The following is a 13126-nucleotide window of genomic DNA, read 5'->3' as shown; positions in this document are numbered from 1 at the left end:
TCCTGTCATCACTCTATACAAAACATTACCTTTCCTTGTCACAATCATAAGCCAGTCTTCCTTCCTTGATTTTTGCTTTCTACCTGAAATTAAATAGTTAAATATATTAAATTTTACCACCATTCCTTTTGTTAAAGTTCCCCTATCTTTTTGTTGGATGAAATAATCTTCTATTTAAAAAAAATTCATTCAGTAATCTTGTTTGTTGTATTTTTAATTTTTAAAAAGTTAATTATTATGGACATATAATAATCGTACAGATGTATGGGGGTACATGTGAACCTCATGAAAACAGGGCAATATAAAGACCCATGTTGGGAAGGGATGCCTTGAATGAGAAATATGCATATTTAAGAAGAGGACAGTCTTAATGGAGAACTATATAGATTCAATAATTCAAACATAAAACACCTAATAGCATATTGGGAATAGTCTTGTCTGTTTGAATAAAAATGGCAAAGAAATAGAATATTTGGGATCCATGAAGACAAATAATTTATTTGCTAAATAACAAAGTTTGGACAAGGCTTGAAATATATATAACAGTTAAGAGCTTTAGCTTTGGTGCCAGACAGCTGGAGTTGAAGCTCATTCTCAGTTTTATTGTGTGATTTAGATTGTGCCGAATCTTTTCTTTCTCCAATGTGTAAAACATTGATCATAAAAACGAATCCTCAAATTCGGGTGAAATTACAAGGGAACCCAAATACCCAGAATAATCTTTAAAAAAGGAGAACAAAGTTGGAAAACTCACACAATATTTTTATTTTATATATATATATATATATGTATGTATGTATGTATGTATGTATATTTTTTCCTGCAGGCCTCATTAAGGCTTCCCTGAGCCCTGGGCTGGCTTCTGCCATGGCAGATACCAGAAGCAGCAAGCCTTGTCCCTGTTCACAGAAGATTCTAGCCAGATCAGGAGCTGAAGATAGCAAAAGAGGGAGAAGTCTAATCCACAGTCCCAGGCCCTGGTGAGTAAGGTCTGGTGCGAGGAGAAAGTTGATGATATGGAAGGGCGTTCCAGTCCTGCTCCTTCTGCTTGGAAGTGGAGAATCCGGAGAACCTGGGGGATGCAAGATGGACAGGCTGCTCCTTGAGAACATCCAGCCTCCTAGAGAAGATGGTTGCTGTCAAGGTGACTGAATGAACTCAACTATGCCTTGTTATTTTAAAGCCCATTGTCTGCTTTCTGAACTGACAATCAGGAGTCCATGTGTGTCTTAGAGAACGATTGTTCATTGTAGTAGAACCCATTGGGAGAAGTCTCTTGGCTCATGAACTCCATCTGGCCACAGCTGATTGAATTAGGGGTGGATACCTAACCCAAGTGGAGCCAATCGTATTCTGTGCCCACTGCAATGTAAGATGTAAAATAGGTATTTTTGTCTCCTTGGATCAGTGCTGTATCTTTAGTGTCTAGAATTCTGCCTACTACACAGTAGGGGCTCCATGAATATTTAATGAACAAATGAATGAATAAATCTCTGTGAAGAATTTGGAATTTTGACCTTGGAAACGCAGAGAATGGGAGTTGTGGAAACTGAGTCACATTGGTTGCATAAGCTAGAAAGAATACCCATTCCTTCCCATATCTGAGGTCCTTGGGGCTATCTCAGTCATGACTGAGTCCTGACTCTTTCTAAAGATGATTGGACTCAACTCTTAACTTTAGGACAGGATGGCTCAACATCCTAACTATGAAGCTCCTTCCTCCTTTCCTGCTTACATTCATTTCTGTTGCAACCCAAAACCTTTAATGACATGCTGAGAAATTTTGCACCTTGACATATCCTGTTCCCCACCCTAGGAGCTTCTCTAGGAGTCATAATCACTCCTGGCTGCATCTTGGGCTGCATCCAGATCTGCCCCACTGCCACCACCCCCGGCTCTGTGGGCTCTGGCTCTTAAGACTACAGGGACCCAGAGGCAGGAAAAAGTGGCATCATGGAATTCCATGTCCTTTAGGGCAAGTGGGAAGTACTATGCCTCTTCTCCTTCCAAGACCCCTCACTACATCCTGTCCTCAGATATGGCTCTTGGGCCCCTCAGGTCAGATACTCCTAATTTTTCATCTGCTTTTACTTTACAGACACAAAGGGGAGATACCAAAGAAATCTACAGATTCATTCAAAGCCTTATTAAAAATTCTCACAGACTTTTTCAGAAACAGAAAAATTTATCCTCAAATCCGTATGGAATTACAAGAAACCTTGAATTTCCAAAACAATCTTAAAAATTGAGAATATTTAAGCTGGAAGGCTCGCACTTAATATTTTTAAAATTCACTACATTACTTCTCAACCTTTTGGCTAAAGTCAAGTATAAAACTTACTACAAAGATATGATAATCAAGACTGTGTTTTATTGGCATAAGGATAGACATATAGACCAATGTAATAGAATTGAGAGTCTTGAAGTAAACCCATGTATCTATGATTAATTGATTTTGACAAGTGTGTAAAAATTCTTTAGGGCATAAAGAGTCTTTGACAAATGATGCTGTGACAATTAGATATCCACATGCAAGAGAATGAAGTTGGACCCCAAACTTACAACATATACAAAACTTAGCTCAATATAGATCAATGACCTAAATATAACAACTAAAACTAAATACACTTAGAAGAAAATCTAGTGGTAATCTTTATGACCTTGGATTTGGCAGTGGATTCTTACATATGACATGAAAAAAGTAAGCCACAAAAGAAAAAATACTTAAATTGGATTTCACACAAAATAAAACTTTTGTTTATTGCAAGCCTCTCCAAGAAAATGAAAAGACAATCTATAGACTGGGGGAAAATATTTGCAGATCATATAACTGCGGTGACTTTAACATTCAGAATATGTGAAGAATCTCTACAACCCAACAAAAAATCCAATTTTAAATTGGGCAAAAGATTTATAAATGTCTAATAAGCACATAAAAAGATGCTAAGCATCGTTAGTCATTGGGGAAGTGCAAACCAAAACCACAGTCACGTATTACTTCACATCCACTAGAATGGCTATAGTAAAAATCTTGGAAAATAACAAGGGTGGGCAAGGATGTGGAAAGTGTGGAACTCTCGTACATTCTTGGTGGAAATGTACAATGATAAAGCTACTGTGGAAAACAGTTCAGTGCCTCCACAAGAAGCTAAGCCTAGGAATTGCTATATTATCCAGTAATTTCACTCCTAGTATATATTGAAAACAGGAACTCAAACAGATACTTATGTGCCAGTGTATATTGCAGCATAATTCACAATAGCCAAAAGGTAGAAATCACCCAAGTGTTTTTCAACAAATCATGGTGTACACAGAATAAAATATTATTCAGTCATACAAAAGAATGATGGTCAGATACATGTTAAGATACTGGTGAGCCTTGAAAACTTTCTTAGTAAACTAAACCAGATACAAAATGAGAAAATCTGTGTGATTCTATTCATATGAATTATCTAGACTAAGCCAATTCATAAAGCCAAAAAGCAGATCAGAGGTCACCAGGAACTGTGGGAAAGGAAAATAGGGAGTTACTGCCTAATGAATCTAAAGTTTCTATTTGTGGTAATGTAAAAGTTTTGGACACAGTTATAATACTTGCACAACATTGTGAATGTAATTAGTGCCACAAAATTATACACTTAAAATGGTGAAAATGGCAAATTTGTTACATAAATTTTATCACAATAAAATTAAAATAAATGTGTACATTTAAAAAATTAATATTCCAGACCATAAAAACATGCAGCATGGAAATGGCTATCAGGAGATAAGAACAAATTAAACTTAATTTTATACGAAATGAAGATAAAGATAAATGAAGATAAATCAATTTTAAACCCAGCACATGAAAATTTGATATCAATAGAAAACAGGAAAGGAAAAAAAATCTAAAATAAAGCATTAAAATAGAGTAAAAAGAAGAAATGAGAAGATAGAAAACATTATAGTCACAATTACATTAAGTGTAAAAATGTGTCTCAATAATAATTTTGAGATTACATTATTAAATAAAGGGTCAAAAATGAGATATTTGTTTTCTACAAGAGACATTTAAAAAATAAAATGCAGAAGTGTTGAAAATGCAGAGGTGGAAAACACATAATCTAGAAATGATAAATGCTTGAAGTGATGGATCCTAAATATCTTGACTTTTATTACACATTATATACATGAAACAAAATATCACATATACCTTACAATGTTGAACAAATATTATGTATCAAAATAAAATAAAATAAAATGTAACAAAATTAAGGAATTTACCAAGGGCGAAGTAAAATTTAAAGCAAAAATTTTCATGACAAGGGTTTTTAATATTAGTAAAAATAACCATAAGAAAGTAATGACCATGAATAAAAATGCAATTATCAACATTGCTTCAAATTAAATGCAACTACAAATAAAATAATTATGAGCATAAACAAATAAGCAATTGTAAGTGTAGGTTTACTAATTTAACTATTGGAATTTTTCATATATTAAAGATGTAAACAAGTAATATCATTAATGTTGTTCATCTAATGTATATACATTTAACTTTAACACCATCAAACTCATTTAAAGAAAATCAGTCACAAAAATAGATCATACATTGGGCCAAATAAATCTCATCCTTGGCCAAATATCATACACATATGCTGTCTGACCCAACTTAAATAAAATAAGATATCAATACAAAAGTTACCTTTAAAAATCTCATTATTGTTAAATATCTCTTGCATTAAAATGAAAGTGTAAAGAATATTTTGAAATTCTTTGAATTGAATAAAATATAAGAACCATGTGTCAACATTTGTGGAATACATATAAGTTGATATGTGGGCAGCAAACATACAATTTTGAATACCTTTACTGAAAAAAAAAAGAAAGATTGAACAAAGCTAGTGAAACAAACAACTTTTGCCTTCAAAAATATGGCAAACTGTCATCCTAAGCAAATTAACGCAGAAACAGAAAACCAACTATCACACGCTCTTACTTCTAAGTAGGAGCCAAACACTGGACACACAAATGTAAAAATGGCAACAATAGACACTGAGGACTAAGTGGAGAGGGAGAGATGGCAGGGATCAGGGGGTAAGGACTGTCAAACTACCTGTTGAGTACCATGCTCACTACCTGGGTGATGGGTTCAATTATACTCCAAACCTCAGCACCAAGGAATATAATCTGCTAACAAACCTGCACCTGTACCCCCCTATCTAAAATAGAAGTTAAAATTATTTTTATAAATTTAAAAAAACTATAAAAATATATGAAAAACCAGATGTCTGAAAAAGTCCTTCCAGTCCAGAAAAGATAGAGATACTGAAAAAGAAGCCTTCAGAATTATTTTTAAAGTGCATGGTCCAGCTGTCAAGAGAGTTAAAAAAGAATCCTCAGATGCCAAAAATAGTGGGAAAGTGCAAATCATGAGAGGAAACAGTGCCGAAGATAGAGTGAGTCCCTAACTAACTATCTTGGAGTTAGATAGAGGAGGTTACCTATCAGAGGGCATTGTCACTCTCCTTTAAACCAGTGTTTAAGCATTTTTTTATTTTGTTATTTTTTTAAATTGATGTTCTGAGGTGAAAAGGTATATGCAAAACTATCCCTAAAGGCTGACGGAGCCGAGAGGCCAAAGAAAGAGGCTAACAAATCTAGTTTCTCAGAAAGAAATATTTATTTATTTATTCACTTATTTATAATTTTTACTCCAACCACTTTTTGGGTACAAGTGTTTTTTTGTTACGTGGATAAGTTATATAGTGGTGAATTCTGAGATTTTAATGCACCCATCACCTCAGTAGTGTAAATTGTACCTAATATGTAGCTTTTTTATCCCTATCCTCCCAGTTCCGACCTCCCCCTTTTGAGTCTCTAAAGACCACCATATCACTCTATATTTCTTTGCACACTCATAGCTTAGCTCCCACTTATAACGGAGAACATACAGTTTTTGGTTTTCCAGTCCTGTGTTACTTCGCTTAGAATAATGATCTCCAGGTCTATCCAAGTTGCTGCAAAAGATATATATATCTTATACATATATATCTCTCTCTATATATATCTTATACATAGATATATGTTATCTTCTTTAAAAGAAATAAATATTTAGTAGGAACTTATAAACAGAGGCAATGTCTTGGGTGGCCGCAAGATATTGGATCCCCACACCCGCCCTCCAGAAAATATCCTTTATATATTAAGGTTTTTGGGTAAAACATGTGCAGCTACTCATACCTCAGACTCTCTTGCTAAAACTTATGACCACTAAGAAGGTTAGATAAGCATCTTTATGAGGGGTCATCTATGTCACAGGAATTGTTTAAAGAGCTTGCTGCAGAACACATTGGTATGCAGGAGATAAGCATCAGTGGCTGTGGTAGTTTTGCTTCAGGATGGCATCACTCTTTCTATGCAATAGGCTATTTTCCTACCTCATATAATAATAACTGTACACATTTATCAGGTACATAGTGATGTTTTGAAACATACAATGTATAGTGATTCGGTGGGTTAATTAGAAGATCTATCATCTCAAACATTTATCATTTCTTTATTGGGAATATTGAAATCCTCCTTTCTGATATTTAAAACTATGTATTATTGTTAGTTATAGTCATCCTATAGTCCTATAAAACACTAGAACTTATTCCTCCTATCTAGCTGAATTTTGTATACTTTTATAAACCCCTGTCCTTCTTAGCCTCTGGTATACTCTGCTCTTCTTTTTACTTCTATGAGATCTTCTTTTTTTAGTTTTCTTATATGAGCGAGAATGTGTGGTGCTTAACTTTTTGTTTCTGGCTTATTTCATGTACCATAGTGTCTTCCCTTTCCATTCATGTCATTGCAAATGACACTTCATTCTTTTTTTAAACTATTATGGATAAATAGTATTCCATTGTGTATGTATACAGCATTTTCTTCATCCATTCATAAACCAGTGCTTATGTTTTAAAAGATCATATGCATGTTGGATAAGATACCTGACTTGGACTTCTCCAAAGTTAGAAGTGAGATTGGATACTTTCTATAAGCCAAGGCCCCTGAAATGCAAAACCTTAATAGACAAAGGAGAAAATAATACATGTCCAGCAAAAGGCTAAAGTAGGAGTACTAAACACTCAGCCAGGGTAGTTAATTGAAAGAGAAATGTAAAGGGGAATGAAAGAGGAATGTTGCTCTAAGAATTTGTAACATTAGCCTTTCACTCATGTATATTTGCGGCTAGAAGTTAAATTCTATATAGCCTAAATCATTGCAAACTGAAAAGTTTAGCTTAAAGAAGTTGAGACTGCAAGTGACTCCAGTCAGCCTTCACAAAGTCAAACTCTTTCTGGCAGATGTCACTGTAAACCTGACCTCAAAGAATTCCCACAGATAATATTCTAATAAAACTGAGTTCAAAATAAAATCATAAAACATGTGAGGAACAAGCCAATATAATCAAAAGTTAGTACAAACAACAAAGTTAGTCATCAGAGCTACAAACGCAGCAGATATCAGAATTAGAGCTTCTGCAGTCTATGCAAATGCTGGGGAAGATTCTTTTTCCATCCTTTGTTTCTCAAAGCAAGTATACTAAACAGATATTTTTTCACATGCCTCATCTTTTATTTAATTGTATTTTTCATATGACATAAATTATTGCATACAAAATTACGTAATAATACAAGAAAATTAAAATTATCTATAATCCCAATATCCATAGATAAAGGACCTCGCAGTCCAGTTTATGTATAAATCTAATCAAAACGGATTTTTAAAGTAACATGCTTATTATCTAACTGTCGTCTATCTGTGTTGAGATCTATTTTACAATGTATGTAGAAATATGTTAACAATGGTTAGTTGAGTACTGCAAATGTGCATAATCAAATTCTTCTTTATATATTTTTGTGTTTGCTAATTTTAGATGCAACAAAACTGTGTTTTATAGTAGAAAATGGAGCTTTTGATGAAAGGAACAGGTATCAGTAAAAATAAGTTAATATCAGCAAAAATAGCAGAAGAAACCATAAATCAATATGAGATCATGTAAATTACCCACTTATTTCCCCAAACATTACAAACTAAATTACTTACTAAATAGCAAATTAAGAAAAAAATCATAACACATATATGGCATAGTGTTAATGTATAAAGTAGTCACAAAATTGGTAAGAAAAACTATGACATGAACAAATAAGGAGAAAACAATGAACAATTCCCAAAGTGTATATGCTATTGGTTAATCCTGTAATAATGCTTAACTGCACTAGTAATCAAATATATGTGAAGTAAAGATATTTTTGCGATCAAGGTAATGACATTAAAAATAATAACCTGCTTGATTTCAAGACTGGAATAAGATGGATATTTTTTCACTATTAACATATAGGTTTACTACTTCTACAGAGCAATTTATCAGTTCTGCAAGGAATTTGTCAAATTTCTCCCCATTGGAATTTTCCTTAAAAATAATTTACATATTACTCTGTCTATATACTAGTCATACTGGACCTTTAGTTTCTGGAATACCCTCTACTCCTTCTTGCTTCAAGACCTCGACATGATACTTTCCCACCCCAAATTTCTCCTCCTTTGTCCACCTTACTCCTACACATTATTTAGATATCAAATTAAACCATTAACCTCAGTGACATCTTGTCCATTCCCATGACCAGGTGAGGTCAGCATCCTATAGTTTTTCTCTCCCAATATCATAAATGTAGTTGTTTAAGTTAGCTAGCTATTCATTTGTTTTCCATTAGAATATATTTTCCATTATATTGATGTCTTGTTCACTACTCTGTCCTCAATACCTAGCCAAGTTAGCATTCAAATAGTATTCATATGAATGAATAGTATTCATGCTCTATAATACTCATATTATGTTTATTTCTAACAGTGGAAAACTGAAGACAATTTAAATGCAAACGATATGATAAACATTAAGTATATTATTGTATATTTGCAAGGGGAGTTATGTACCCCTTAAAATGATTAGTATAAGTAATTTTTGAAAACATGGGAAAATGAATAAATTCCACATTATCAACATAATCTATATGGAGAACATAGTTGTTTATACAATATAATTTCCAATAAGCCAATATATTTGGTTGAAATAGGCAGCTACATTAGGTTTTTTTTCCTGTTATCTCTTTATCTGTACATTCTAAACACAATAGTTTAAAAATATAAAAATATTGATTTGGAAAGCTGACATAGAAAATGAATTAAGTCTTTATATTTGGAAATATTTCACTCATTAGGCCATAAGTATGAAATCAAGGCACTTTTGGAAGTTGCCAAAATAAGTCACTGAGTTTATAACCTGAGTTGGACATAAAATTTCACTTTAAAACCCAAAATTTGAAACATGTCTGTGAATGCAAGTTTGTGCAGATGAACGTGTGTGTGCGTGCATGTGTGTGTGTGTGTGTGTGTGTGTGTATGAAGCTCTAAGACAGAACATTTCATATTTCACACAGATTCTATCCTGTGTTCATCTTGTGTCCTTTGGTCAGGGACTGTGTTGAATCTTGCAGCCTTTGGATCTATGCTTCTAGAAAAATCTTTACTCAACTTTAATTGGTTCATAATCTGCCTTATCTCAAATCACTGATTATGAAGAGTATATTTATTTCATCAGTGTTTTGATCCCATATCCCTCAACTAGACTTTGTTTCCCTAGCTATATTTCACAGACTTACATCTGTTACTCTGACTACTTGCTACACATCAAACATACACCAGTAAAAGAGGATGTTAGATTTTAAAAAATGAAAAAATAACCCTTTAAATAATTAAAATAGCATACTGAAAAGAAGCACCACCATCTGTCCTCACTTCCATGTTCTAAATGTCAAGATTGATCTAATTTTCTTTCTTTTTTTTTTTTCTTTGGGTTTTCTTGGAGAATAGGTGTCCTTGCTTCGGAAAAGTCAGGTAAAGCACAACAAGAAGTCTTATTTTAGAGCTTATTCTCACCGTTATAATCTTTACAGGGAATAGTCTCCAGGCTGATGGTTTTCCTCTAGGAAGTTTGTAGGAAGAAGTTGCAGGGTGGGGAAGCTGACTAAGCCACTGAGTTTGCATGTGAGATTAAAATCTCCTCAAAGACGAGATTCCCTGAAACGTAGTCAAAACAATTATGGAAGATTTCAGTGATCTTTAATGACACAGTTAATAAAACAAAGCAAGAATGCTGCAGTGCAGTGAAACAGATCTTCAAGGATTTATTCACTGGATTCTTTTCATGGAACATCCATATCTCCCCAAGGTGTCTATGTGGCTCTGAGATTTTTCCTTTCCTCACAGCACTTCAATTGCTGTAGTACCCTCAAAGAGGCTTGCTTTAGCTTGCTGTTTCCTAGAATTAAGATAAATGAGTGACCCCAGGGATAGATGGCTGTGGTTGTCATTCCAAATATAAGCAACAGTTTGTTTTCTGGCACAGTAAAATACGATATTTCTATGGCTATGCCTATAAAATACAAGATAAAGAGGATGATGAAAGATATTAAAACTTTCATTGCCTTCACATGAGCTTCAGTGATGGAGTCTCTCAGTCCTGTCACATTCGATTGCATCTGCCTGTTGTGTCTCCAAAGGGAAATGATCAACAAAACACTTGTAATTAGGGATAGTGTAAAGAAGAAAATGACTCCCAGATTTAGCAAAAGCTGTTTAATAAAGTATTCACTTTTATACATGTTGAGACGCCAGACTGTGTCATTCTTCATTTTAAGATCATTAAGAATCTTCACAATATATGCAAAATTAAGTAAGCATGAAATAAGTAAGAATCCCATCAGAAGGGGAAGAACTCTATTTATTCTACTCTTCAACCAGAGAAATATGTAGTTGGAAAAATTTGCTATCTTCAGGAAATAGAAGATACTGAGGCTGGTGGCAAACCATATACTTGATTGATTAGTAATTACCCAAAAGTAACTAATATATTCAATTAGGTTACCAGAGGCATAAACATCTGGAGAGAATATCTGTATGAATCCATCTGTAATTATTATCCATATCAGAAAAATTCTAGAAATAGCTAAGCCGGTGAGAATAAAGCCAATTGTAGATAACTTATTCTTGGCACAGTCAATGCAGTTTACAAGTCCAATAAATCCATTCCCTAAAACCCCAAATACTGACTCACTAATTACAACCAAAATGAGGATGCCTTCCACTACACTTAGCATATCTGCAAATTCTTAATATTGCTTCTGTTACGTCTATCTTAGATTACCTGCTGCAGAACGAGGCATATATTGGCTGCTTGATGGAAGCATGACTTTCTTCTCATTTGCTATATAAAGACTTGAAATTGCCCCAGTAATGGCTTATGATGGAATTAGAAATTTCTTAATGAAGACCTTTCCAAATATATCTATAAAACGTAGCTAGTCTAGAGAATGTATGTTCAGACTGAATGCCTATCTATAATTTGTTAAAATGCAAATGAAAATTTGTGTTTCATGGATTTTACATGTCCTCCTGAGACTACTTTACATTTAATAAATTGAATTGTAGAGAAGGAGTGCCAAACATATACTTATAGAATGTAATGCAAAACAGAAACAAAATACTTGACTTTATCTTTTAAAATATCAAATCATTATTTATGTCATTTATAATCAATTTATGTTTGTAAAGAAAATACTATGTAGAAGTGAAAAACAAATTTAGCCATTGTAGATACCTACTCTAAATGATCAATTTAATTTTTAATTAAAATTTAAGTTCAACTCTGGGTATGACAAGTTTCACAAATGTATCACAAAACTGTTGCTGTTGTTGTATACTCATGGTTATTACACCCTTGAATGCAGAAGATTATGTTGACTACCCTTGCCATGAAAGGCTCTTAGGAATAATCTCTTCATTTAACACATTACTGTTTGCTGGCACCCATTTATTTATCCAACAAGTATTTACTGACTATCTAGATACAAACTCTCTCTTGATCTTTGAGGGAATATAGTGGTAGACAGAATCTCAAAGCTTGTGTGATTTATGGAGTGTATATTCTAATGAGGGAGGCAGGAAACAAGTAAATCAACATACTGATCTAAGAATTAAAAGTGAAATTAAATGTGAAATCTACCATTTATTGAGCTTTTATTATATTCCTAGCACTATGTTAAGTATCTTAAGGTCATTTTTTTCTCAATTTCACAAGCCTTCAATCCTTTAAAAGAGGGGCTATTTTTTGTATTTACATTAAAAATGAATAAGCTTTGGAGAAAAAAAGACCTTCTCTCATTTATCCTGGCATGACTACCATAAATAAAATTGCATAATGATTTCAAAATAAAGTTAAATTAAGCATAGGAATAGACTACAAATGATAGAAAATCAAAACAAACCAACCAAAAGGAAGTAGAAAACTTAAATTCTCATGGACTGTGCATATTGAAATTGACAGATAAGAATATGTGTAGATAAATTAGCTAATGTATACACTGTTTACAAAACACAAGATGAAATTTCAGAGAAAAGCAGCAAGAGACTGTCAAAGAAATGGGAACATCTGGGGAAAAAACTTCTAGAAATGGAGAATATAATTATATAAAATGTAAATGAACTAAATACTCCAAGTAAAAATTAATATTAACAAAGAAGAATTTAAAACTCTGACCATATACTGCTTACAAGAAACACAATATAATATATAAAAAGAAAGCTTTAAAGTAAAATTATGGAAAAATAAGCCAGGCAAACATTATCCAAAATAAATCTGGCATAGTTATATCAATATTATATAAAGCAGGCTTTAAGGTAGGAAACAGCATTAGAGAATAAATGGGGAGTGTACTTTATAGTGATAAAAATGCTCAAATCTACAGAAAGATAGGGTAATCCCAAAAATTTATGAACCAAATAAACTACCAGACATTTACAGAAAAGGAAAAATAAGACAAATCTATAATCATCATGAAAGACTGTAAAATATATAACTCAATAGCTTAGCCTAGAAACATACCAAAAATCAATAGATGGAAAATATATGAAAAAACAATTGACAAACTTGTGTTCAACAGTAAAATAATTCATTATTTTCATGTGCACAGACTGTTTTTATCAAGAGTGATCATATGTGAATCCAAAAGAATATCTCACAAGTGTTGAATGTTCCCTGAATTCA

The 13126-nt window shown here is 33.1% G+C and overlaps 2 protein-coding genes across 6 annotated transcripts in view; one reads left to right on the top strand and one right to left on the bottom strand.

Annotated features, from left to right (window-relative positions):
• The window catches only part of PRH2 (proline rich protein HaeIII subfamily 2), a 218060-nt gene that overhangs the window by 27058 nt on the left and 177876 nt on the right, over positions 1–13126 (top strand). For 2 of the 5 annotated variants that reach the window (XM_031650239.1, XM_031650240.1), the window contains exon 2: positions 827–1369. The exons of 1 other annotated variant lie outside the window; for it this stretch is intronic. The gene's annotated coding sequence lies outside the window, so the exon portion shown is untranslated. The remainder of the gene's footprint in view (positions 1–826; positions 1370–13126) is intronic. 2 more of the 5 variants (XM_031650242.1, XM_031650241.1) reach the window with 2 other exon arrangements.
• On the bottom strand, positions 10125–11261 carry TAS2R10 (taste 2 receptor member 10). Its single transcript, XM_031650238.1, has one exon. The coding sequence runs from the start codon at positions 11178–11180 to the stop codon at positions 10257–10259; it is 924 nt and encodes a 307-aa protein (XP_031506098.1). The 5' UTR covers positions 11181–11261; the 3' UTR covers positions 10125–10256.

This window comes from Papio anubis, chromosome 9, assembly GCF_008728515.1.
Source record: "Papio anubis isolate 15944 chromosome 9, Panubis1.0, whole genome shotgun sequence".
Classification (NCBI taxonomy): Eukaryota; Metazoa; Chordata; class Mammalia; order Primates; family Cercopithecidae; genus Papio; species Papio anubis.
The sequence above is the reverse complement of the archived record's forward strand: the minus strand, read 5'-3'. Positions and strand labels throughout refer to the sequence as shown.

Excerpts from the sequence above, each read along its gene's own strand:
- TAS2R10 (XM_031650238.1), bottom strand. The coding sequence starts at position 11,180 with ATGCTAAGTGTAGTGGAAGGCATCCTCATTTTGGTTGTAATTAGTGAG.